The sequence below is a fragment of the Dipodomys ordii genome, unplaced genomic scaffold (genome assembly GCF_000151885.1).
Source record: "Dipodomys ordii isolate 6190 unplaced genomic scaffold, Dord_2.0 Scaffold11, whole genome shotgun sequence".
Taxonomy (NCBI): Eukaryota; Metazoa; Chordata; class Mammalia; order Rodentia; family Heteromyidae; genus Dipodomys; species Dipodomys ordii.
In genome coordinates this window covers 11,169,561-11,196,271 of record NW_012267227.1, presented here as the reverse complement: position 1 = coordinate 11,196,271, position 26,711 = coordinate 11,169,561, and the positions used below count along the sequence as shown (strand labels likewise).

General features: G+C 46.6%; 1 protein-coding gene across 1 annotated transcript in view; it reads right to left on the bottom strand.

Annotated features, from left to right (window-relative positions):
- The window catches only part of Tnfaip8l3 (tumor necrosis factor, alpha-induced protein 8-like 3), a 29,746-nt gene extending 14,548 nt beyond the window's left edge, over nucleotides 1-15,198 (bottom strand). The window contains exon 1 of the mRNA XM_013010202.1: nucleotides 15,077-15,198. Coding sequence (XP_012865656.1) covers nucleotides 15,077-15,128 — 52 coding nt within the window. The 5' untranslated portion in view covers nucleotides 15,129-15,198. The remainder of the gene's footprint in view (nucleotides 1-15,076) is intronic.
- Nucleotides 15,199-26,711: the final 11,513 nt, after the last annotated feature.

Genomic DNA, 26,711 nt, shown 5'->3' with positions numbered 1-26,711 from the left:
TAAACACAAGCCTCTATTCAAAAACCAACTAAAGAAAAAAAAGGCTGCCTTAAGTGGTAGAGTACAAAGCAATGAGTTTAAACCTCAGTATTAACCAAACACACACACACACCAAAAAACCCCACAACTAAATCATTCTATGTTTTACAGCATAGTACAAATCCTCACACCAGCATGATGGCATTATCTGTAATCCCAGCTATTTTGAGAGGCAATGGTAGAAGAATCACAAGTTTGAGGTGGGGCCAGGCAAAGTTAGTCAAACCCTATCTCATAAGAAAGTTGAAAACCAAAAAGCTGGGAGTATAGCTCAAGCAGGAGAGAGAGAGGGGGAGGGGAGGGAAGGGGATGGGGAGGGGGAGAGGACAGAGAGGGGGGAGAGGGAGAGAGGGAGAGAGAGAGAGTGCTTGACTAGGATACTCCAGGCCCTGAGTTTAAGTCCCAGGATATCCCACCCCACAAAAAGTACAACATTGTCTAATGCACTTCTTTTTTTTGTCATCTGTCATGGGGTTTGGTCTGGGCATTGTGCCTGAGCTCTTTTGCTCAAAGCTTGAGCTGACAGTGCCCAGGCCCAGCTCAAAGCTAGCGCTCTACTTTGAACCATAGCACCACTTCCAGTTTGCAGGTGGTTAATTGGAGGTAAGAGTCTCGTGGACTTTCCTGCATGGGCTAGCTTTGAACCACAATCCTCAGATCTCAGACCCCTAAGTAACTACAGGCATGAGCCACTAGTTGACTAGTTTCTGACCCACTTCTTATGCTGGCTCCTTAGAAATAGAACACAAAGGGGCTGGGAAGTTGGCTCAGTGGTAGAGTGCTTGCCTTGCATGCCTGAGGCCCTGGGTTCGATTCCTCAGTACCACATAAGCAAAAAGAAAAAAGCCGGAAGTGGTGCTGTGGCTCAAGTGGTAGAGTGCTGGCCTTGAGCTGAAGAGCTGAGGGACAGTGCTCAGGCCCAGAGTTCAGGCCCCATGACTGGACCCCCCCAAAAAAAAAAAGAAATAGAACACAAAGCTGGATGCTGGTGACTCATGCCTATAATCTTAGCTACTCAGGAGGCGGGGATCTGAGGATCACGGTTCAAAGCCAGCCCAGGCAGGAAAGTCTGTGAGACACTTCTCTCCAATAAACCACCAGAAAACTAGAAGTGGCACTGTGCCTCAAGTGGTAAAACACTAGCCTTGAGCTGAAGAGCTGAAGGACAGCGCTCAGTTCCAGAGTTCAAGCCCCATGACTGACAAACAAACAAAAGAAATAGAACACAAAGTACTTTAGCTACTTCGTGTTTACTCTGTTAGTTTTTTATTGACTTTCAGCTTTCTGCTATAGATGGTGGGAGTTGAACTTTCTTCCCCATTTGTTTCCTTTTCCATTTTCCAATTTGGTTCACTTCGACATTTAGTTAAATCACACTTCAGAAATTATATTACTATGGTTTAAATACCATTCATAGCTTAGTCATGTTGAATTCTTTCACTTCAATGACTGAATTTGTTTCTTGTTTATATTGTTTTCCTAGGAGTTAAAATGGCTTGTTTATTTTATTTTATTGGTTAGCTTTCTATGTCTAGAGCTAACTAACAAAGTTCTTAGCAGAATATAAAGTTCTCAGTCAAGTGACTTTGGTTCAACCTGTAATCCTAGCTACTCAGAAGGCTGAGATCTGAGGATTGTGATTTGAAGCCAAGCCAAGCAGGGAAATCCATGAGACTTCTAAATCTCCAATTAGCCATAAAAAGGTTAAAAGTAGAGCTATGGCTCAAGTGGTAGAGCACCAACCTTGTTTGGAAAAAGCTAAGAGATAGTGCCCAGGCCCTGAATTCAAGCCCCAGTATCAGAAAAAAAAAAAATCTAAAGCTATAGTCTAAAGCACTATACCACTACAATCTAGTTCTTAAGAGTTGCTCTTTATTTGGCTGGGAACATAGCTTAGTGGTAGAGTGCTTGCCTAGCATGCATGAAACCCTGGGTTGGATTCCTCAGTACTACACAAACAGAAAAAGCCAGAAGTGGCACTGTGTCTCAAGTGGTAGAGTGCTAGCCTTGAGCAAAAGAAGCTCAGGGACAGTGCCCAGACCCTGAGTTCAAGCCCCAGGACACACACTCTCTCTCTCTCTCTCCCTCCCTTTCACACACACACACACACACACACACACGAGTTGCTCTTCAGTCTGTTCCAGTGGCTTGGCTCAGATTTGTCATACTTCCTGCTGTAACTGGGGTATAACTGGCTTATGCTACCACACCCACCTGTTCTTGCTGAAATGGAACCTTGTGAACTTTTTTGTTCACACTGGCCTAGAACCACAACACTTATGCTGGGATTACAGGCATGAGCCTTTATACCTAGCTACTGGTAGAGAAGAGGTCTTGTCAACTTTTTGCCTGGCTTGGCTTGAATCTATGATCTTCCAGATCTCAGCCTCCTGAGTAGTTAGTTACAAGCATGAGACACTGTGCTAGGCTTCAGAAATTTTTGTTGTTGTTGTTTTTTGTCGGTCGTGGGCTTGAGTGCTGTCCCTCAGCTCTTCAGCTCAAGGCAAGCACTCTACCACTTGAGCTACAGTCCCACTTCCGGTTTTCTGGTGGTTTATTGGAGATAAGAGTTCATGGACTTTCCTGCTCGGGCTGGCTTTGAAGCTCGATCCTCAGATCTCAGCCTCCTGAGTAGCTAGGATTATAGGTGTGAGCCATTGGCATCCAGCTTGGTTTGTTTTTTGTTTTTATTTTTCAGTCATGGGGCTTGAACTCTGGGCCTAGGCACTGGGCCTAGGGCTGGAACTCTTCTGCTCAAGGCAAGCACTCTACACTTGAGCCACAGCACCACTTCTGTTTTTCTGCCCGGGCTGTCTTTGGACTGTGATCCTCAGATCTCAGCCTCCTGAGTAGTTAGGATTATAGGCAAGAGCACCCAGTGGGCACAGCCGGTGGGCACCCGGCCAGAAATGTTTTTTGTTTTTTTGTCGGCCGTGGGGCTTGAACTCTGGGCCTGGGCGCTGTCCCTCAGCTCTTCAGCTCAAGGCGAGCGCTCTACCACTTGAGCTACAGGGCCACTTCCGGTTTTCTGGTGGTTTATTGGAGATAGGAGTCTCACAGTCTTTGCTGCCCGGGCTGGCTTTGAACCGCAATCCTCAGATCTCAGCCTCCTGAGTAGCTAGGATTACAGGCGTGAGCCACCAGCGCCCAGCTCCGGCCAGAAATGTTTTTATGTAGAGTTCTTTTTTCTTTTCTTTTTCTCTCTCCACCTTATTTTCTCCATGTATTGGGAATCAAATCTAGGGCCTTATACATGTTATACAAGTGCTCTACCACTAAACTATATACCCAGTCTTGGTTTGCTTGTTTTTTTTAACACAAAGCCAAACAAAGCACCAACATGGCTTGAAAAAGACCTCCCCATCTATCCCCAAGCCTTCATCCCTGAAAGGTTTGGTGGAACAGCTTTGAGTTCACCACACTTGCTGGCCTTGGCACTTGCTCTACATCATTCTTGGCACAATGCCTGCTTTCTCCAGAAATTTACCCTTGTGTTAGTCACTCAGCCTCTGAGGTTCTCTGATGTCTCCTTTAATAAAACCACACTGGTCAGTCACCACTGTGACTGGTAAGATGGCTTCTTAATAATAAGGAAACTGCTTTCCACGTAAAGCACTAAGAGTATTGTGGTTAAGTGGGAGGAGATAATATTCTGAAAGGTGAAGATGTATAATATTCTACAATTTTGTATCTGAAAAAGGGCAAAAAGGAGGGCTGGGAATATGGCTTAGTGGTAGAGTGCATGCCTACCATGCATGAAGCCCTGGGTTCGATTCTTCAGTACCACATAAACAGACAAAGCCAGAAGTGGCACTATGATTCAAGTGGTAGAGTGCTAGCCTTGAGCAAAAAAAAAAAAAGCTCAGAGGCAGTGCCCAGTCCCTGAATTAAAACTCCAGGACTGGCAAAAGAAAAAAGTAAGGGAGTGGTAGGGGGAAAACAAAGGAGGAGGCAACAATAAGAAATGTACTCATTACCTTGCTCATGTAACTGTAACTCCTCCGCAGTATTTTCACAATAAAAAATTTAAAAAAAGTGTAGGGGAGGGTGTAAAAAGAAGTTATTTTAATGTAAGACAAAAAAAAGTAAATATAGACCAAATTCAGGCTGGTAGAGAACCCTAACTACTAAGAGTGATTGAGGATAATTTAAAAACTGGGTTTCTAATGCTCATAAATGTGAGTCTAGCTGTGAATACTTTTTCCTTTTAGCTTCCTGACAGGGCTACCTTTGTTCTGCTGGCCAGACTACAATGAGGTGCAAGTAGACTTGTAATAATAAGGAATTCAGGGCCCCGGGCACCAGTGGCTCATGCCTGTAATCCTAGCTACTCAGGAGGCTGAGATCTGGCAATTATGGTTCAAAGCTAGCCAGGGCATAAAGTCTGTGAGACTGTTAACTTCACTAAACTACTCAGAAAAATATGGGAAGTAGTGCTGTTCCTCAAGTGGTAGAACACTAGCCTTTAGGTTTGGGGACAGCACCCAGGCCCTGAGTTCCAGCCCCAAGACCAGCAAAAAAAAAAGAAAAAGAAAAGAAAAAAGAATGGGGGGTTTGCATTCTAGCTATTCAGGAGGCTGAGATGTGATGACTGTGATTTGAAACCAACTGCAGACAAATCCACCAGACTTGTATCTCCAACTATCTAACAAAATCTAGAAGTAGAGACATGGCTCAAGTGGTAGAAAGCCTTCTGTGGGCAAAAAAAGTTAATCCAGAGCTTGATATCTAGGAACATGTGAAAAATATTTTTATTATAGAAATTGTTATTAACTTATGAGAATTTAATGGAGAAAGTGTGTGTGTGTGTGTGTGTGTGTGTGTGTGTGTGTGTGTGCACGCGCGCGTGTGTGTGTATTGGTACTAGATCTTGAATTTAGAGCCTCATGTTCTTACTTAGCTTTTCCACTCAAGGCTAGTATTTTCCCACTGAGTCCTCCACCTCCACTTCCATCTTTTTCTTTTTCTCCTCCCCCCATCTCTCTCTCTCTTGCCAGTCCTAGGGCTTGAACTCTGGGCCTGGGCACTGCCCCTGAGCTTCTTTTACTCAAGTCTAGTGCTTTTCTACTTGAACCACAGCACCACTTCTAGCTTTTTTGAGTTAAGTTATTGGAGGTAAGAGTCTTACAGACTTTCCTTCCCTGAGCTGGCTTTGAACCTCAATCCTCAGATCTCAGCTTCCTGAGCAGCTAGGATCATAGGAGTGAGCCACCCACACTCAGCTTGCCCTTCCAGTTTTCCACCAGGGATGATACAACCACCAGATGCTAACTTCCTGGCTTCTAGAAGTGTGAGCCAAAATAAGCCGCTTTTAACATTTTATTTTATAAACAACCCAGTCTCGGATGTTCTGTTACAGCAACATAAACAACAATATATAAGAAATAAAAGACTAAGACACCCCCCCCCCAACCATCCTTCACCAGTCTGCCTAGAATTCAAATCAACCAGTCCTTGTACTTGGGCTACTAGAAGAGTGCATCAATGTTGACAGAACCATGCCTGAACTAACAGAAGGACCCAACCTTCAGGGTTGTAAGCTCTGTAGGAGCAGAGCAAAGGTTTGCAAAGCAGCCTAGCCAGGTGATCTGCTGGCAATAAGAACTGAGTTGCAGTCCAATTGGCTTCTTTTCTGTGGACAAGTGGTGCCATCCTGAGCAAGTTACTTAACCTCTCTGTGCCTCTATTTTCTTGATCTAGAAAAAGTGGTTCATTTATAATACTTAGACCAAAGGCTGGTTGGTATAAGAGCTTATTAATACCATAGAAACAAGTAATTGAATCCCTAAGACAGTGTAAGGACTTGATTAACATAAAACAAATAGAAATATAAAATATAATAGTGGGATTGGACACTGGCCGGAAAGGGCCATCCTGCCACAGTAGGTCATCCTGTTTTCCCACAGCTTCTTAGCCCTGTAGTTTTACCGAGTTTTAATCCTAATCTCAGCCTTTCCTCCCCAACTTTCTCCAGTTTTGTGGTGGTGGTGGTGTGGTGGTACTGGGGCTTGAACTCAGGGTCTGGGGGCTGTCCCTTAGGTTTTTCATTCAAGCCTAACACTCTACAACTTGAGCCACACCTCCACTTCTGGCTTTTTGGTGGTTCATTGGAGGTAAGAGTCTCATGGACGTTCCTGCCTGGGGTTAGCTTCGAACTACAAGGCTTAGATCTCAGCCTCCTGAGTAGCTAGTATTACAGGCATGAGGCCACTGGCACACATCTAACTTTTTCAGTCTCATCCAAAGGGAAGCTAAGCAGCAGGATTCAAACTTGGTAGGCAAAAACTGCCCCAGAGGGCCTTACTCCCCCCATTCCCTGTTTGCTCACCTTTCCAGCAGAACCCATGGGGCCCCAAGTTGCAAACAGAAGACATTCACTAAAACACTTCCCAGAACTTCCTGACTCCAGAGTCACACACGAACTGGAATCTCCATGGAGCAGTGTATGGCTACAACACTTCCTTTGGGGGCCACAACAGCTCCCAGATAGTGTATTTTACTTTAGAAATCACAAGCTAGCATTCAGCTGTTGTCCCTCTGGTTTCTCTACAATTTTAACAATATTGGACACCAAGTGTGTGTGTGTGTGTGTGTGTGTGTGTGTGTGTGTGTGTGTGTATGTCTGTCTGTCTGTCTGTCTGCCTGCCTGCCTGTCTGTCTGTCTATCTCTCTGTCTCCGTCTCTCTCTCTCTGTCCTGGAGAACCGAATTACAAAATCCTGGTTTCTATTAGGGTGTGTCTAGCACTTTCTGTGCTGCCAAACCTTCCATTTTTATAGTCTGCATACTGGTAGATTTTCCATGAACAGGCTCAAATTTATGCCCAGGCAATGAATGATGTTTAGGAAATCCAATATGAATGTGAAGTTTGTTCTAAAGTAGTCTCAGAGTTTGTGCCGAGCAGTTGCCCAAAAAGAACATTTCTGATGTAGAAGAAATAAGGTGTTTTTGTTGTTGTTGTTGTTTATTTGTTTGTTTTTATCGGTCATGGAGCTTGAACTCGGCCTGGGCACTGTCCCTCAGCTCTTCAGCTCAAGGCAAGCGCTCTACCACTTGAGCCACAGCACCACTTCAGGTTTTCTATTTTTTTACTGGAGATAAGAGTTTCACAGCCTTTTCTGCCCAGGCTGGCTTTGAACCATGATCCTCAGATCTCAGTGAGCCACTGGCGCCCGGCCAGTAATGTGCTTTTATGGCTTAATATAGGAGATGTGTGAGGGGAAGGTATTCTTACATTTTTTCTGGGGGGCTATTAGAGGAAATACATATTAAATCATCTCTCCCTTCTTCTCTCCCTTCATTTTCCCCCTTCTGTCTCCTCCCCTTCCTTCCTCTTTTTCCTCCCTCCCTTCCTTCTTTTCTCCTTCCTTCCTTTCTTCCTTCTTCCCTCCCTCCCTTCTTTCTTTCTTCCCTCCCTCTCTCCTTCCCTTCCCCTTTTCCAAACTTCCTTCATCTGGGTGTCAAAACCAGGACCTTGCACATGCCACACCACCCCCAGCCTTCTTTTATTTGTATGTGTGTGTGGAATACATCCCAAACACCCACCTGCTTCCACATTTCATACAAAGAGGGAGTGAAGAACAAAACAACCTTATTTATATAGTGTCCTCCTAGGGGAGCACATGTGGATTCTGGTGGGAGCCAATGGGGGAGGAGTGAAAATCCAGTTAGAGAAAAGTGTCAATGGAAAGTGTGACTAGAACTGCGTCTGGCTGACAAATCAAAAAGCAGGTGCCGTGTGTGTGTGTGTGTGTGTGTGTGTGTGTGTGTGTGTGTATAATTTTTTTAAAAAAGAGGAGAAGTAACGTAGGCAACAGCCTTCTCTATACACTCATACACATTCTCTCTCCATCTCCAGAGGACTTCCCATGACAGCAAACCATGCTGTACCCATCCTCCAAACCCTACACCATCCATTGCTAGCGTCGGGCTCAGCTCTGCACTCTCTGGGGAGTGTTTTCCCTTCTTCCCATGGCTGCAGACATCTCCAAAGGCACAATCCAATTCCACTGCCATTCATTAACACTGCACACAGCACCTCTGAACGCTCAGCCGTGGCCTACCCTTGTCTCTTGGATTGTGGGGATTCCTACTGGGTGCAGAGCTATCTAGAGTGGCTGCTTGAATCTAACCATCTTGACAGTCCTAAAAAGGTTCACTGCTTTAAGCAGTGATCCTTTGAACTTTGCAAGCAGACTAGGCCACTGTCCCTAGTGAACGTGCCCTGTGTGCTACCTGTGGTGGATGTTGCTGTACATCATCCAGGTTCTCCTTGGGGCATGCAGGATTTCCTCCACGGGCTGCTGTGAGCCCCCTGCAGAAGCCCTAGGCCGAAGGGAGCAGTCACTCAAGGCCGCACACTGGAAGGACTATGTCTATGATTAACCATTGTGGGGATATGAAGGATGGAGTCTTCACCCCAACTCAGAACAGTTCTGAAGGGGGCATTCTACTTCCAGAATTCCCTGCAGGCTTAGAGGAGGCTGGGTGGAGGTCTGCATCACAACTTGCATTTTTCTGTCCATCCTCCTTCCTTCCGTTTTCCCTTTCTTTCTCTTCCCTTCCTTTCCCTTTTTCCTTCACTCTTTTTTTCTTTCCCTTTTCCTCTGTGGTATTCCCTTCCCCTCCTTCTCTTTCCTTCTCCCTTCAACATCCCCTTCCCTTCCTGTTACCTCCCTTCCCTTGAACAGGTATAGACTCCAAGAGAAGTTCCAAATCAACCTCTGCATGCTGACCTCCATCCAAGTCATTTGCACTATCTATCCATGCTTACTGTGTGCATGCTTTCACCTACCAGCCAGCCTGCTGCTTCTGTGTTTGGGGTACGTGGTAAGGTACATGGATGGTGTCCAAGTGGGGAAGATGAAAAAAAAACAAAACAAAAAACTCTGCCTTTGCCCTCCTGGAGCTAAGCAACAGTCCCATCCAGGAATCACCATAAAATACAGAACAGCAAATAGCCTATGTCAAGGAAGAACACATAAACAGAGACCCGGATGAGGGTGCCATCCTAGTCAGGGGAGGTCAGGAGTTTCCATGCACTGCCCAAGGCTGTGGTCATTTGTGCTGTGTCCCGTCCTTCCCGTCCAAGTTCAAGCCCTGGAGGACAGAACAGACTGGGTCCTTATCTCCTAACAGAATCCAAGAGAGTGCAAGAAATCTTTCAACACAGGAAATTCAACCCAACACTGAAAGAAGGGTCTGACAATTCTGCTCTAAAGGCCAAGTTTCTGACCACTGCTCTGGCCTTTTGGATGCAAACATCCCAAGATGCTCATTCACTTATTATACCCATAAACTCTCAAAGACATAAGTCTGAGACAAGGCACTAACCGATAGAGCAGCTACAGCACATGGTGTACATGTGGGGTACATTTCAGGATCAAGAAAAGGAACTATAATAGCCAAATGGTTCATCCTCCCCAGGCCACCCCTCCCCTTCCCTCGGTCAGTCCATCCATTATCAATCTGTTGACAAAGAATCATCAGCAGACTAATAAGGCATGTGGGAATCAACAAGCCCCCAAATTTCACACTTCCTCAAAACCAATGCACCTGCAGAGCTGAATCTCCAAAGAGGAAAAAACCCTCTAACCAAAACATCACTGCCAAGTGCCTGAAGGAAAGAGAGGGGCATAGTCGCCAGGAACATTTATGGGGTGACAGAGTCTGTTTCCTGCCCCCTCTGTCCTTCAGAACCACTTTGCCCTGCTGTTCTGCCCTCGCTCCAGCTCAACAAGCCACTCAGTGTGTCACGGCTCTCCTTCCCCCTCCTGCTCCTTTCCTTGCCTTTGTACAATCTGTCACCAACTTCTGTTGTTGATTTCTCCAAAATGCCACTTACCATCCTTCCTCCTTTGCCTTCCTTAGTGCCACTACCATCTTTGATACTGTGGCCACAGTCTGAAAGTAGAGTCTAGGCAAACCCTACATTCCTCCATCTCTGTTGGACACATTCTTTTCTTTTTTATTTTATCAGTCGTGGGGCCTGAACTCCTGGGCGTGGGCACTGTCCCTCAGCTCTTCAGCTCAAGGCGAGCACGCTACCACTTGGGCCACAGTGCCACTTCCAATTTTCTAGTGGTTAGTTGGAGATAAGAGTCTCACACCTGTCCAGGCTGGCTTTGAACAGCGATCCTCAGATCTCAGCATCATGAGTAGCTAGGATTACAGGTGTGAGCCACAGCTGCCTTTTCTACAGCACCTAACCAGGCACAAGTATCCACCACCAGCTTGACAGTTGTGCACCACGCCATTATGGGTATTGGGAGCTCATCTGCCCTCAGTAGGGTAGATTGTCATGATCTTCCAAGTCCAAAGGGGGGAAAAGAAAAAGCTGAGGACAGGCTGGGAATGTGGCTTAGTGGTAGAATACCTGCCTAGCATACATGAAGCTTTGTATTCGATTCCTCAGTACCACGTAAACTGAAAAAGCCGGAAGTAGCACTGTGGTTCAAGTGGTAAAGTGCTAGCCTTGAGCAAAAGAAGCTCAAGGACAATGCCCAGGCCCTGAATTCAAGACCCAGGACTGGCAAAAGAAAAAGAAAAAAAAAAGGAAAGAAAAAGCTGACATCTCTAGTGCTTACTCCCCTGATACTCCTCATGAAAGACTCTTAATCACTCCACTTAATACACCAGGCTCTAGGATTTCTTTCTGAGCAATGGATGGTAGGTTTGCCAAAGGGAAGATGGCCAAGTTGGGTCTCTGGAGCGAATCCAGTGTTCCATAAACCCTGCCTCTTTCCTAATCATAGAAAAAAAAAACCATTTAAAAAAATGACAGAAAGCCAGAGGAGAGCTGCAGGCAGCAGAGTGACAAAGAATAATCAGCCTATGCTTCCTGCAAATAAAACAAAAACATCCATATTGAGATCAATCTCATCCAGCCCTCTCCTCCTACCCTCCACTGTCACAGGATGTTGTTCAGTGAAAGATATACACCTCATCAAGTGGGGAGATTGTTAGCGGAGACCTCTGAAAAGGGATCCAGGAAAGGATGAGTGGTTTATGGAGAGTGTCCCACTCTTCTTCCAACAGGTGGCCAGGAATTTGACTGTCATGGGCAAAAGTGAAAAGGGAGAAAGGTCCTGGGTACCAATGGTTCATGTCTGTAGTCCTAGCTACTCAGGAGGCTGAGATCTGAGGTTCACAGTGCTAAGCCAGCCTGGTCAAGTCTATGAGTCACTATCTCCAATGAACCATCAAAAAGCCAGAAGTGGCTCAAATGGTAGAGAGCTAGCCTTGAGTGAAAAAGGCTAAGGGACAGGGCTCTAAGGCCCTGAGTTCAAACCCCAGTACTGACACATAAATACACATACACACAAACCGAGGGGGGGGGGAGAAAGGGAGGGAGGGAGAGGGAGAGGGAGAGAAAGGTGAGTCACTCTAGTGTTTCCTACCATGCAGAATGGGAGTGGTTTATGGGGTTGGGAAAGCAGAAGGAAGGAGAAGAAAGGGAAGTTCTTGCTTTTTTCCACTGGCAGCAGCACAGGGGAATGAGCCTTCCCATCTTCACTTTCACAGGTAGATCTGGGACTGAGTGAGAGGTTCTCTGCTTTTTTATACCTTTTCCTAGCTTGGAAGAGAGGGTGGTAAAAGCAGGAGGGGGCCGGTTACAGGAGTGGCTTCAGGAGTTCAGGACTTGCCTAGGCAACACTAGGCACTGAATTCAAAACCCCAGTACCAACCCCTCCCCCGCAAAAGCAAACCAACACGGGAGGTTTACCTTCATGAATGGGAAGATGAATGAAAATGAGAGATATTAACTAAAATTCCTCCCAATGCACATACACATACAGCAAAAAAGGAGAAACGCCAATATAAAAATCTCTCCAGGTAATTATATTAGCATGATAATGACATGAATACTAATTGTTTTACACATGCATGCCTAGTGATCAATATTTTATAAAGCACCAAGATCCATCATTTGGCAAATACTCTTCCAAATCATCCAATCCAGCAATAATCAAAGTTCTAGTTCCCAAACCACTTTTCCTGTGTTCTTTTATTTGTTTTTGCCATCATCTAAGCCTTTTTGAGGCTAGAGCTAGCACCAACTTACCAAAGAAGAAACTGAGATATGAGGGAGGGGGGGTTAAGCAATTGTCCATTAGGTTCAAACAGAAACCAGTATCTTTCTAATTCCAGAGTTTCAGTCTCTTAACCTTATAAAGGACATCTTATGGCTTTTTCACAGGTTCAAACAGTGAGTGAGGAAATAGCTTTTGTATCTCAGCTACCTGTAAGGTAGGTAAATGCACACACACACACACATTCACCTAGAAGAGATACAACTCCACAGATGCCTGCCAAGTGTCAACCCTTATGGATAACGTACTGTCATTTGAACCGTTTATGAATCTGCAACAAGAATTTCCATTTGCTGGGAGTGGTGGCTCATGCCTGTAATCCTAGCTATTCAGGAGTCAGATCTGATGATCTGACAGACTTATATCCAATTAGCCAGGGGGAAAAAGTCATATGTGGAGGTACGGCTCAAGTGGTAGAGCATCAGCCTTGAGCAAAAAAGCTAAGGAAGAGCATGAGACCCTGAATTTAAGCCCCACCAGAGAAAAAGAGAGAGAGAGAGAGAGGAGAGGTTTCCATTTGACAGGATGCAATCAAAGCAAGATGGCAAATTAGCATCTAGTTTTGAAGCTTTGTCACAAGGGAGAATACTTGAAGACTGAAAATAATGAGTGAGCCTAAATGCCATTTAGCAGAACAGCTCATGACATTAAAATAAATGCTCACGTTGTGAGATTCAAGCCCACGAAGAAACGTCTGTAGGAAACATTAAGGTGCAAACAGCATTTAGCAGGTCCTGAGAGCTGACAGCTTCATTCTTCAGGTGATCACGTTTGCTGTTAGCTGTGCCAGAGGCCTCTTTGCACACAAAGTGACAGAAATATCTACAGGTAGGAAGACACACTGGGGCAGGCAGGTTTGGGTGGGGAGGTGGTTGGTGAGAAAACATTAGGGTGTTGTAAGAGTTTGCTCTCTCCCCACACCCAAGTACCCAGGGTCTTCGAGTTTCTCTTCCTTTTCTTCTCTTCCCTCCTTCCTTGTCCTTCTCTTTTTCCTACTTCTCCTGGGGCTCGAACTCAGGGCCTGGGTGCTGTCCCTGAGCTTCTTTTGCTCAAGGCTAGCATTCTAGCACTTGAGCCACAGCACCACTTCTGGCTTCTTCTGTGTATGTGGTACTGAGGAATGGAATCCAGGGCTTCATGCATGCTAGGCAAGCACTCCTACCACCAAGCCACATTCCCAGTCCTCCCTCAACCTCTTAACCTCTAACAGCAAGTTGTTGTTTATTGGGATTTTAGTGTCAATGCCTCCTGCCCTATGAGATCAAAGATATCAAGTATCTACTAGAACTCTGAAACCAAGGGAGATGATCCACCAGCTACCTGGGAAACAAAATCTCCATACTGCCCAGTCACAGACCCACCCAGAGATGCCAAGGGCTCTGTGTACCTGCGCAGGACAGGTGGTTTTTGTACACAGACACAGGGATTCTCACACACAGGCATTTGGGCCATGTCATTTTTCTTCTCTTCCAGCCTTAGCCCTTTCTGGCTACCCACCCAAGGGTGACAACGACAGTGGCCAAGGGCCATGGTGGAACTTGAACTCAAGGCCCGGGCACTGCCACTTCAAGGCTGGCACTTGAACCACATCTCTACTTCCAGCTTTGTTAGTGGTTACTAAAAAAGTGGAGATTGGACTTTCCTACCCTGGCTGGCTTCGAACCTCAATCCTCAGAACTCAACCTCCTGAGTAGTTTAGGATTATAAGGCGTGTGCCATCACGGGCTCTGGGAAAGCAAAGCTTTTCACCTCCCAACCTGAGTACAATGGAAATAGAAGATCCTCCTGGTTTGGGGCTGTGGGGATGGAAGTGAGTAACAGGTAGAGCTCTGTCCTGTCTCCTTCTACAATCTGTCTTTCCTACACCCACGCCTGGACTTGGTGAGGCCTCCCGTCCCTTGATCCCCAGCCTTGGCCCTTGGGAAGAGTGGGGACCAGATTGGGGCTTCTGTCCCATCCAGGAAAGTCCCCACCAGCAGTCATAGGTCTATGTCAGCCGGGCTACCTTGAGGGCCTGGTCGGGGAGTGTGGTGGTGCGTGGGGGAAGGCTGGGGGGGCTGGTGGAGGTGGACAAAGCCTGGTGGAGGTGGATAGAGCCTGGCATAAACCCTGACGGCCCCCCTCCCCCAGCTGGGGGTGGGAGAGGCGAGGGAGGAATTCTCTAAGGAAGCAGCAGCCTAACGCTTCGATCGCCATCGATTGTGGGAAGCTGGCGGCACCCCCAAAAGGCAAAGCCGGGCTCCAGGCCCGGCTCCCTCCTCCGGCCCGTGTGTCTGGGTTTTCGGGGTGGGGGAAACCCCAGGGTTGGGGGACTCCCCCCACACCCCTTTCAGGCACAGGCGATCACTTCTGCAGCCTCGGGAACCACAGCCACGAGCTCAGCGTCCCCCAGCATGTTCCCCCCGCTTCTCGCGGGGCTGGGGTGAGGTGGGAGATTGGGGGGACAGCCCCCCCCACTCGCCGCCATCCCGATCGGGCCTGGCCCCCTGCTCGGCAGCGCGGGGGACCCCCCCCAGGTCCCCTCCAACCCGAGATCGAGGACCCGGAGGGCGCTCGCAAAGTTACTTCCACGGGCAGCGAGCCGCGTCACGGGGGCCTCCTCCTCTAGCAGCCGGCGACGGGGACCCCGACTTCCCGAACCCCCCCAACCCAGCCCTGGCGACACCCCCCCCGTCCCCGCCCTGCACCCCTCCCTCCACCTCACCCCCCCCCCCAGCCAGCTGCGGGGAAACCCGCACGCCGAGCGAGTGAGCCACCGGCCCCCCGCACCTCCGCTCCCTCCTCGGGGTTGGGGTGTGGGGAGCCCCGAAGCCAAACTCAAAAGGAGCCGAGACGCCCCTGGAAGGCGCGCGACCCGGCGGCCGGGAAAGCCGGGGCTTCCTGCCCCGCGTCCTCCCCGCCCCACCCCCGTCCCAGCCTTTCCCCGCGGGGCGGCCGCCCCCGTACCTGCGGCGGTCACCGGCTCGCCCTCGCTCTGCTCCCCGGAATCCGAATCCATGCTCCCGCGGCCGCGCCCGCCCGTCTGCGGGACGCTGGGGCCGGCGTCCGGGCTCGGGCAGCCCCCCCTTCTCCCCCTGCTCCCTCCACCCCTCCTTCCCCCGGCACCCCGACTTCCAGGCTGCGGGCCCAAGGGCGAGCGCCACCGCTCCCCGCCACACGCCGCGGGCGCCCCGCTCCCGGCACCCGCACCCCGCGCCCGCCGGCCGGTTCCTGCGCGCGCGAGGCGGCGAGCGCGAGGGAGGGAGGAGCCCGAGCGTCCGGGCGCCCCACAGCTGCAGGCCCCGGGCCAAGTCCCCAGGAACCACCTCCCCGGGAAGGGGTGTCGCTCCGCCCCCACCGGTGCCCAGCGGGGGCCCCCCACCCCGGATTGGAGGGAGCGAGGTTAGTTGCCACCGTCCGCCTAGCCCGACTCTCCCCCCCCCCACCTCCCCCAGCAGCTTGGGACGTGGCCAAGTTTGCAGGATTCTTCGGGTGCCAAAGCTCCCCGTTATAGGCAAAGAAGTTTCCAGGGCTGAGAGTTTGTGGGGGTGCTCTGAGATCTTGGACTTCGGGGAGGGGGAGAGAGGAGGGGGGAAAGGAAGAAATAACTTTCCACTTCGGAATGTTGTGTGCAGTGCATAAAATAATGCAGGCGAGGCCATCGGCTTTTGGGCCCTGGAATCTAAGGAGGAAAGAAAGCAACTCACATGCAGGTGACTCCAGCCGGGCTGATGTGGGCAGAGCAGGTGGGGGCCATTGGTGCTGGGTTGGGCCCTGCCCTGGCTTGTCTGGGTCTGCCCTGCCAAGTCAAGCTGCCCCCCAATATTTCGAGACCCCACCCCACCCACCCCCTGTCCCCCAACTCAAAAAGCCACGGACTGGGGTTTGAACTCAAGGCCTGGGGCGCTGAACTTTTCCACTCAAGGCTAGTGCTCTATGACTTGAGCCTCAGCTCCATTTCTATCTTTTTGCTGATTAATGAGTTATCTGGTTTTAACCCCCCGGAAATCCTGAAATCTCAGCCTCCTGAGTAAGCTAGGATTACAGGCCTGAGCCACTCGTGGCTGGCAAGAATTGGTTTTAAAATCATTTTCCTTGCGGCTGGGTGGGAAGGTGGCTTAAGTGGTAAGAGTGCTCGCTTAGCATGTGTGAAGCCCTGGGTTTGATTCCTCAGCACCACGTAAACAGAAAGAGCTGGAAGAGGCGCTGTGGCTTGAGCAAAAAGAAGCTCAGGGACAGTGCCCAAGCCCTGAGTTCAAGACCCAGGACTGGCAAAACAAAAAGACAAAAAAAATCGTTTCTTCGTTGATGACACTCAGGGAATGGTGAATTTCTTTACCACCCCCACCCCACCCCCAGCTTTCTGAAAACAAAACAACAACCCAAAACCTGTATTTGTTAACTTCTTTACTTTTTTTTTTTTTTTGTTGGTAGTGGGGCCTGAACTCTGTCCCTCAGCTCTTCAGCTCAAGGCTAGCACTCTACCACCTGAGCCACAGCACCACTTCCGGCTTTTTTCCTTTTGCTTATGTGGTGCTGAGGAATCGAACCCAGGGCCTCATGCATGCAAGGCAAGCACTATACCACTGAGCTGCCTTCCCAGCCCCAACTTCTTTACTAATGAAGAGACCAAACTAAGGGTAATAAAGCCTTCATTGTTAATTCTTGATTACACATGTTTTTTATTATTTCTCTTGAAATTACTGGCTCCAACAGTCACCTAACCTCAAGCCAACTCCTGTGCATATGAACTGTGCAGAGATTGCAAGCTACTGATTATAGAAGAGAGAAATCAAAAGAGAAAGTCTAATAAGAGACGCCATTTAGCAAGCATTTCCTGAGTGGACTGGTTTTTGATTTTTGGTTTTTGTTTTTATCAGTGATAGGGCTTGAACTCAGCCTGGATGCTGTCTCTGAACTCTTTTGCTCAAGGCTATCACTTTGAGCCATAGCTGAGCCACAGTGCCACTGCTAGTTTTCTGGTGGTTAATTAGAGGTAAGAGTCTCACAGACTTTCCTACTGGGCTAGCTCTGAACCACGATCCTCAGATCTCAGCCTCCTAAGTAGCTAAGATTACAGGTGTGAGCCACCAGAGTCCTTCTTGGACTGTTTTAATCTATACAATGATTCAGGAGTAGATTTAGGTTAACCATTTGACAATGTTGGGGGGGCTAAAAATTTTTGTTGAAAGTTGTCAATTTTGTACAATCTAGCCCATTTTACAGATGAGGAAACTGGGCTTCACAGTGAGTGGATTTCAGATTCAATAGACTTGAAATCAGGGTTGTCAAATGTGAGAAATCTGCTCGGTAATGTTGTGGTCTAGTGTCACAGGGAAGTTTAGCTTGGAGTCTAGCTGTAGGCTTTACAGTGTGCAAACACAGTTCTACTTTGTGTTCTCTGGAAAAGTTTTCTGGATGGCCAAATTCATGGCTTTCAGTGATAAAAGTTGGAGAAGCTTCAGAGATAAAAGGAGGGGGCTGGGTAGGGGTGGCTCACCCCTGTAGTCCTAGCAACTCAGGAGGCTGAGATCTGAGGATCAGGGTTTGAAGCCATTCTGGCCAAGGAAAGTCTGTGAGACTCTTAGCAGGAAAAGCTGGAGGTGGTGCTGTAGCTCTTGTAGTAGAATGCTAACCTTGAGCAAAAGGAGCTCAGAGACGGTGCCCAGGTCAAATCTCAGGACTGGCCAAAAAAAAAAAAAAGTTGGGGGGGGTTGCGGTGTTGATGGAATGGTAGAAAGCACCTCCATATTACATATGTGCTCCTGGGCAAATGGCTTCACCCCAGTTTCCTCCTGGGTTGCTATCTTCTTCCCAGGGTGATTGTAAAGAAGTAAATAAAGTAATGGCAACGGAAGCTATTTCCCAATGCCTGGCACCCAGGTAATGTCTGATAAATGGAAAGAACCTTAATTGTTAGATCTCTTGGAGCCCATTTAGAACAAATAACAACAATGATATTTTTGCAGAATAAAGTGCATTGGATTGAAAAGGCTATGTGTTTCCCATAAAGGATAGGGCGTAGATTCAACAATGTGAAAAGCTCTCTTGGTTACTACTAAGGCTTGACTTCAGGGGTCTCATACTGTGAACTTGGGGGGGGGCTTGTTTATAGCTGGTGCTCTCCCATGCCTCCAGCTCAGCTTTTTGCTAGTTAGTTAGAAATGAAGTCTCACAAACATTTTACCCAGGCTGGCTTGGAACCATGACCCTTCAGGTCTCAGCCTCTTGAATAACTAGGATTACAACCTCCTGACTAACTAGAATCACAGTGGCGGGTCACTAGCACTTGGCTAAGAAAATGTGAAAATTTTCTCTCTGAACTTAAACCTCCATTCCTTGTGCTTGGTAACAAGTGTTTTTGTTTATTTGTTTTGGATTCATTTAGGGAAGAAGTGGTCTGGATTACAGAGTAAGAGTTGTATGGACACATCCGTGTGTGTGTGTGTGTGTGTGTGTGTGTGTGTGTGTAAGCAAATAAGCAGTTACTTAGGCACTGAAGGTGATCAACTGGGAATGTACACTGACAGCAAATTTGTACCTATTAGTCACTGGATCTTCCCTCCCCTAAGGACTTAAACTCAGGGCCTGGGTGCTGTCCCTAAGCTTTTGTGCTCAAGTCTAGCACTCTACCACTGGAGCCACAGCTCCACTACCAGCTTTTTGGAGTTAACTGAAGAGAAGAGTCTCATAGGACTTTCCTGCCCAAGCTGGCTTTGAACCCCAAACCTCAGCTCTCAGCCTCCTGAGTGGCTAGGATGACAGATATGAGCCTCTGGTGCCCGGCTGTCCCTGGATCTTTACCAAACAGCAGCTCATCTTGAAGCAGAGATAAGCGCCCGTGGGATGGGGAGGAAGAAGAACTGGTCAGAGTGCCCTGGAAAAGTCTGAAATGAATCTAGATAAACAACACGTCTCCAGTTAGCTGTTCTTATAGTTGCTCATAGTCTATATTTCTGCCAAAAGGGACACAGACATAGAATGAAAGACCGAATGTGCAGCTAAACAATGGAAAAGAGAACTCCAAACTAAATAATGTCTCCATTCTAATTTCCTATGAGATGCAACCTGTCGTGCCAGAACCAGAGGGAGATGTCTGCTGGCATGCATTTGAGTTTTAATGAGGAAGATGAGTAGAGCCGAGCTTATCTCTTCTCCCAGTGTGGAAAATGTATGTTGGAGAAGGAAGTCTTTACAATGGTGTTTCACAACCGTCCTGCATGGAAAACAGTGGAGATGGAGGTGGTAAAAATCTCCCTTTAAAATGTACATTGGTTATTTTTTCTTGAACCAAAAAAAAGTCCTTTGGAAAGTGAAAGGGGAATGGGTTTCTGTAGTTCCTCTGTGTATTTTTAGAAGGCTAGCCTCATTTTACACACTCAAATCTAGACTTATAAACCACCTAGCTCACAGTTTCCAGTACATCTTGGCAGCTTGGCAGTTCTTCCGACACCATGAGAATTTCTCATTCTCATTGGTCATTTCTTCATTTCAACAAACAAAAATCGTTGGCTTTTTAAGGAAATCGCCTGTCTTCTGGGAAACACATATCTATTTGCAAGGTGTCAAAAAAAAACCCAACCCACCACATAATAAAATAGATCCATTTCTGTGAACACAATAATACTCCTTTAATCCCTGCCAGCAATGTGACTCATCTATCTGCCTGTCTCCTTCTGTGGGATGGAGAGGGATCTTGTCTGCAAACCTTCAGTGGCAGCAGGAGGCAGGCTCTTGCCTGCCAGTTCCACACCAGCCCCTGGGCTGACGTGGCCCCTTGCTCTAGGAATAAGAAATTAGCCATGCTGGCCCTATTTTTAATAATTTACCCCAAAGTAAACACTTGTCTGAAGGTAGCCTCTAGCCAGGCACCATTGGCTCACACCTGTAATCCTAGCTACCCAGGAAGCTGAGATCTGAGGAGAGCAGTTCAAAGCCAGCCTGGGCAGGAAGGTCTGTGAGACTCTTATCTCCAATTAACCACCAGAAAACCAGAAGTGGTGCTGTGGTTCAAGTGGTAGAGCACTAGCCTTGAGCTGTAGAGCTAAGGGACAGTGCCCAGGCCCTAGAGTTCAAGCCCCATAACCGACCAAAAAAAAAAAAGTTGGAAGTGGTTCAAGTGGTACAGCATTAGCCTTGAGCCAAAAATAAGAAACAAAAAACCCCCAGGCACAGTTCTCAGGTGCTAAGTTCAAGACCCAGCATCAGCACAAAAAGAAAAGAAAAAAAAACCCCACATCTCTGAGTGAGTGAGTTGGCAGTGATTTCTTGATATTGCTTATGTCCAGATTGCTTCACACTCTCCTTTGTTTGGCTTTTCAACTCTTCCCATGACTCGTTTGCCTAGTTCCCTATATTATATTAATTAATTCTTTCGAAATATGTAAAATTCTTTCCATCTTGGATTTTATCAGTATAGAGATAAGAAGAATGTTTTGTCTCTGTTTATTTATTTATTTTTTAGGTGATCACAACTGGTTGGTCACAGGTAATATGAGAAGCTGGATTCTTGGATTTTTAGGATTCTTTTGGAAGCCAAAGGAACAGAAGACAAATGACATGGTCAACCTTTGGAAATGGTAGAGCTGGAACTTCATCTTCTAGCTGCTGATCTGTAGACCAGCATTCTTTTGTGTGTGTGTGTGTGTGTGTGTGTGTGTGTGTGTGGTTGTGGGGCTTGAATTCTGGGCCTGGGCACTGTCCCTGAGCTCTTCAGCTCAAGGCTAGCACTCTACCACTTGAGTCACAGCATCGCTTCCAGTTTTCTGGTGGTTTACTGTAGATAAGAGTCTCTTGGACTTTCCTGCCTAGGCTGGCTTTGAACCATGATCCTCAGATCTCAGCCTCCTGCCTAGCTAGGATTACAGGTGAGAGCCACTGGCGCCTGGCTTAGACCAGCATTCTTTTTGTTCGATGTCACTTTCCTCCTGTCTCTTTTAATTCTACTCTTTGATGTTCATCGTTCCTCTGATCGATGGAAGGGAAAGATGGGCCTCCTAAATTGGTTTTAATTCTCCTGTAATTATGTAAGAACCCAGTTCAATAATGCTTACTTGCTGATTGTTTTACAGAGCAAATATTGCGCGCCAAGTGTTGCGAGGAAATCTATTGTTTCTCCCTTCCAAATAGTTTCTACTTAGAAAAGCTAAATACATGTTTCAATCTGGAAGTTTCCATTTATGTAAGTCTCTGATTTTGTAACTTCTATGTTGAGAATAAAGGGCTGAAGAAAGGAATGTTCAAGGTCATCTAGTCTAACCCTACTGCTTTAGAGTTGAAGAAAGAAGTCTAGAATGATAGAGTGGATTGCCCAAAGTTAGGAATGAACTGGATATTAGCACTCAGGTCTTGATTTAGGACATCTCATCCTATTGCCGATCTTCCTTAGGGCCTTTCTATTCTCATTCCCCATCTTACCCCGCTTTCCATCTCATTAGCAACTCAAATGATCAAAGCAGAACTTAAACCAGGCACCTGTTGCTCATACCTGTAATCCTAGCCACTCAGGAGGCTGAGATCTGAGGATTGCTGTGTGAAGCCAGCCTGGGCAGGAAAGTCCATGAGACTCTCATCCACCTAAAAGCCAGAAACAAAGGTGTAGCTCACTAGCTTTGAGCAAACAACAACAACAGTAGCAGCATCTAAGCCCTGAGTTCAACCCCAGAACTATTACCAAAAAAAAAAAAAAAAAAGAGGCAGAATTTGACTGATACCACTTTTCAATTTCTTCATCTCAGCTATAACCTCCCCCACTTCTTCTCCCTTTTCTCTCTTTTTTTTTCTGGATTTTTCAAATACTCCATTCCTCTCTCATCTAGCCAATATTTTCTTTCCCAAGTCTTCCCTTGGCAATGTCCTTTAATTGATTCCCTCCCTTTGGCTTCAAAGCCAATCTGTCTGATTGAAGTCACCAACACTTCTAAGGGAGGAACTGACCAAACCTCGGGCCTAACTGACCCTTGTTTGCCAGGAATCTTTATGTTCTCTGGGGAAAGGCACATTAATGCCATCTCTTAGCAAGATCCAATCTCTATTACTGCCCTGCCTCTTGACTGAGAATATGAGTCTCTTAACACTGCAAACACTATTGTAAACACTGGAAATCTTCTCAGGCCCAAGAATATAAAATTTACTTTAATTCAAGCCATTAACACCTATCGTTCATGGGCGTTTCCTGTGTTTCAACAATTTTCTCCTTCAGCTTTTAATGCATCAGAGCTGGCTTTTAGATCTTGCCAAATATGTCTGATCTAGACATTCACAAGTGGTTAGATTTATTGGAGGTCTTTTGTGTGTGTGTGTGTGTGTATGCTAGTAGTGGAGCTTGAACACAGGGTCTGGGCACTGTCCCTTTGCTTTTTTGTTCAAGGCAAACATTTTACAAGTGGAACCACAATGCCACTTTCAGCCTTTTGCCTGTGGGTTGCAGATAACAGTCTCATGGAGGGGTTGGGAAGGTGGCTCAGTGGTAGAGTCTCATGGACTCTCCTGCCCAGGTTGGCTTCAAACTGAGATCCTCAGATCTCAGCCTCCTGAGTAGCTAGGATTGTAGGCATGAGCCACCTGCACTTGGTTTGGTCTAGGTATATGCAGGAAAAGGAACAAGTTGTTTTCTCTTTCCACAGAGTTTACCTGACCTGCCATTTTGTGCTCCTATTTTGACACAGAAATTAATATGATTGGGTTGTTTGCCTTACAACACATTTTGAGAACTTTCTTCTTCTTCTTCTTCTTTTATTTTTTTAATTTATTTTATTTGTGAACATACTGTCAGAGGGGTTACAATTACATGGGCAGGATAATGCGTACATTTCTTACCAAGCATTGCAGCTCCTCCTTTGTTTACCCTTCTCCTCTTCTTCTTCTTCTTCTTCTTTCTTCTTCTTGCCATGGGGCTTGAACTCTGGGCCTGGGCGCTGTCCCTCAGCTCTTCAGCTCAAGGCGAGCGCTCTACCACTTGAGCTACAGCGCCACTTCCGGTTTTCTGGTGGTTTATTGGAGATAGGAGTCTCATGGTCTCTTCTGCCCGGGCTGGCTTTGAACCGCGATCCTCAGATCTCAGCCTCCTGAGTAGCTAGGATTACAGGCGTGAGCCACCAGCGCCCGGCCTGAACTTCTTGAAAAAACAAAAGTAATCTACACGGAGAGGAGTCTATTAGGTTCCCACTCATTGTCATTTACTCTTTTTTAGCCCCAAATTCTGGGTGATGTCTGAAGAAGAGCATGGGGTGGAGCCCTGGATCTTAACTTGTGAGCTCTTGTTCATTCGTACACTGTGTTGTGTCACTTTCTCAATGGCTTCCTGCCTATTGCAGACACTAGAAGGCCTCTCAAAGTGCTAGGGAACTAGAAGTATCTCTCAAAGATGGAGGAACAGGATTTGGGATAAAATCTGTGTTCTTGCCCCTGGCATGAACATTTTCTTTTTTAAACGAAGAGCTCTACACTCCTCACCTTATCACACCCCAATTACCTCCCAAAGTCCCATTTTCAAATACCGTTATATCGCATAGAGATTAGGTTTTTATACCCAGGAATTGGAATGGAGACACAATCAGTTACCCTAACACTGTGGTCCTCAGTGGTCTTGGGAGGGGCCCAGGGGTGAGGAACCTCTGGTTGATCTACCAGGATTGGATGCCTTCCCCTTTTCTGTCACATGCTGGTCCTTATTCGGGCTTTCTAGGATCATCTCCCAAACAAACAAATTGCCCACAAATCATTGCTTCTTCCAGATCCTATCCTAAGACTTCCCATGAAAAACCACAAGCCAGGCACTGGTGGCTTACACCTGTAATCCAAGCTACTCAGGAGGTTGAGATCTGAGAATCTCAGTTTGAAGGCAGCCGGGGCAGGAAAAGTCTGTGAGACTCTTCAATTAACCCCCAAAAAACTGGAAATGGAGGTGTGGCTCAAATGGAAGAGTGACAGCCTTCAGCAGAGAAGCCAAACAAGAGTTCAAGGCTCTGGGTTCAAGCCCCTGTACTGGCACACACACACAAAATAAAGGTATAAATAAATAAATAAGCCAAGGAATGATGGAAAGGGAAGGGAGAAATATCGAAAAGCAGGGATCCTGTACTAGGAACCTCTGAGATATGAAGACCTTTTTAATACACCCTAAGGCCAGAAATGTGATCTAGTGTTTAGTGTTTCTCTTTCAGAGTCCTGGGGAATAAGCTCCTATTTGAGGTTCCTATTTGAAAGATTGAAAATGGTTTGTGATGCTTAGAGGAATAATTCCTTGGCTGTGTGGAGGCTTGGGTTTCTTGAATACCCTTTTCCCTGATAGCAAGAACTTACTGGATTTTTTTTTTTCAATTGAACTGAAATCATTTGCTCTCAAGCTTCAAAGCTCCTGGCTCCAGAAGTTTGGTTCTTTAAGATTTATATTCTTCATGCTAGTCTTCAGTTTCATCCTTTCCCATCCCCTGCTTGCATAATAGAGTTCTTTTTTTATTTTTTTTAAAGTCTCCTTTCCCACGGAAGCCCCTATCCCCCGCTTCGGCCATTTCAATGAGCCTTCTTGCAGGGTATAGAGATTGGCTCTGCATACAGAATTCTAAGGGCTGCAGTGGCAGTGAGATCTGTGCTTCTGTTTTGTTTCTAATCCAAATTGATTATTTTTTTCAGTTTTCATCCAGATGTTTGATACCATATAAACACAGCTTGAAAATGGGCCTGAACTGCTTACAGATGTATCCCAGTGAAACCCTTTCCAAATTATATATAATGATACTCTGGGTCTATTTATAGCTATGTCATAATCTCTGGCTGGAGTTTTAGTTCTAAGACTTAAGATGGAAAGAAAGTGAGAAATTCACATGGATGGGTGATTTGTCTACTTGATTAAAGACTCCAAATAGTTGCTTTTGGATACCGTTTGCCATTGAGTCCTGGCCTGACTTATAGCCACAGTGTTAGGGTAACTGATTGTGTCTCCATTCCAATTCCTGGGTATAAAAACCTAATCTCTATGCGATATAACGGTATTTGAAAATGGGACTTTGGGAGGTAATTGGGGTGTGATAAGGTGAGGAGTGTAGAGCTCTTCATTTAAAAAAGAAAATGTTCTTTTGAGATGGGGAGGGGTCTTACTATGTTGCACAGGTTAGCATTGAATCCCTGGGCCCAAGTGATCTTCCTGCCTCAGTTTCCTGAGTAGCAGGGGTTATAGGTATGCACCACAGTACCTGGCAAGAGTGGGGCTTTTATGACTGGGTAATGCATTTATAAGAAGAATGGGGGGTCTGGGAAGGTGGCTCAGTGGTAGAGCGCTTGCCTTGCATGCATGAAGCCCTGGGTTTGATTCCTCAGTAGTACATACAAAGAAAAAGCTGGAGTGGTGCTGTGGCTCAAGTGGTAGAGTGCTAGCCTTGAGCAAAAGAAACGTAGGGACAGTGCCCAGGTCCTGAGTTCAAGCCTCATGACTGGCAAAAAAAAAAAAAAATAGAGACATACAAAAGGTCTGTCTTCCTTCTGTCCTCTCTTCCTTCTCTTCTCTCTCACCTTCTTTCTTCCTTTTGCCTTCTCTCCTCTTTTCTCCTCTCCTCTTCTACCCTCTTTCCAAGAAGAGAGCCTTCACTAGAAACTGCTACTCTGATTTCAGACTTCCAACCTCTAGAATGGGGGAAATAAATTTGGGTTAAGTCATCTAGTCTATGGTATTTTGTTTTGACAACCAGAGGTAACTAATCTCTATGGAGACCCAGATTGTGTTAATCCATTGAGTTTGTGGTCACTGTGATTTTCAAATTGACCCTGGACCTAATCTAGACCAAGCCAAGAGTTGTTCACCTGGTATTTAAATGACACCTTGCTCAATTCTTATCAAAAGCTTGGTCACACTGGTTTTTGGTAATTACACAAAAACATCTTTGTATTTTCCAAGATGGCAGCAGCCATATCCACTATGCACATACTTTTTTCCAATGTGACCCAAATATGTCTCCCAGGAAGAAGTGGGGTCTACGTCTTCTCTTCTGAAGCTGGCTGGATTCTGACTGGTGACCAATCAAATGCATTTGCAAAGCTTCAGAGGCTGGCCTAGAAAAGGCCATAAATCTTGTCTGACTCTCTGGTGTCCTGAGGGTTTTGCTTTCTTTCTTTTTTCTTTCTTTCTTTTTTTTTTGCCAGTCCTGAGTTTGAACTCAGGGCCTAGTCACTGTCCCTGAGCTTCTTTTGCTCAAGGCTAGCACTCTACCACTTGAGCCACAGCATCACTTCTGTCTTTTTCTGTTTATGAGGTACTGAGGAATCAAATCTAGCACTTCATACATGCTAAGCAAGAATTTTACCACTAAGCCACATTCCTAGTCTTTTTGTGTGTGTGTGTGTGTGTGTGCTTGAACTGGGGCTTGAACTCAGGACCTGAGTGCTGTCCTTTAACATAGCATTCTCTCTCTCTCTCTCTCTCTCTCTGGGATGTGGGGCTTGAACTCTAGGCCTGGGTGCTGTCCCTGAGCTCTTCAGCTCAAGGCTAGTACTCTACCACTTGAGCCACAGTGCCAATTCTGGCCTTTTCTGCTTATGTTGTGCTGAGGAATTGACTCAGGGCCTCATGCAGGTGAGGCAAGCACTCTACCTCTGAGCCACCTTTCCA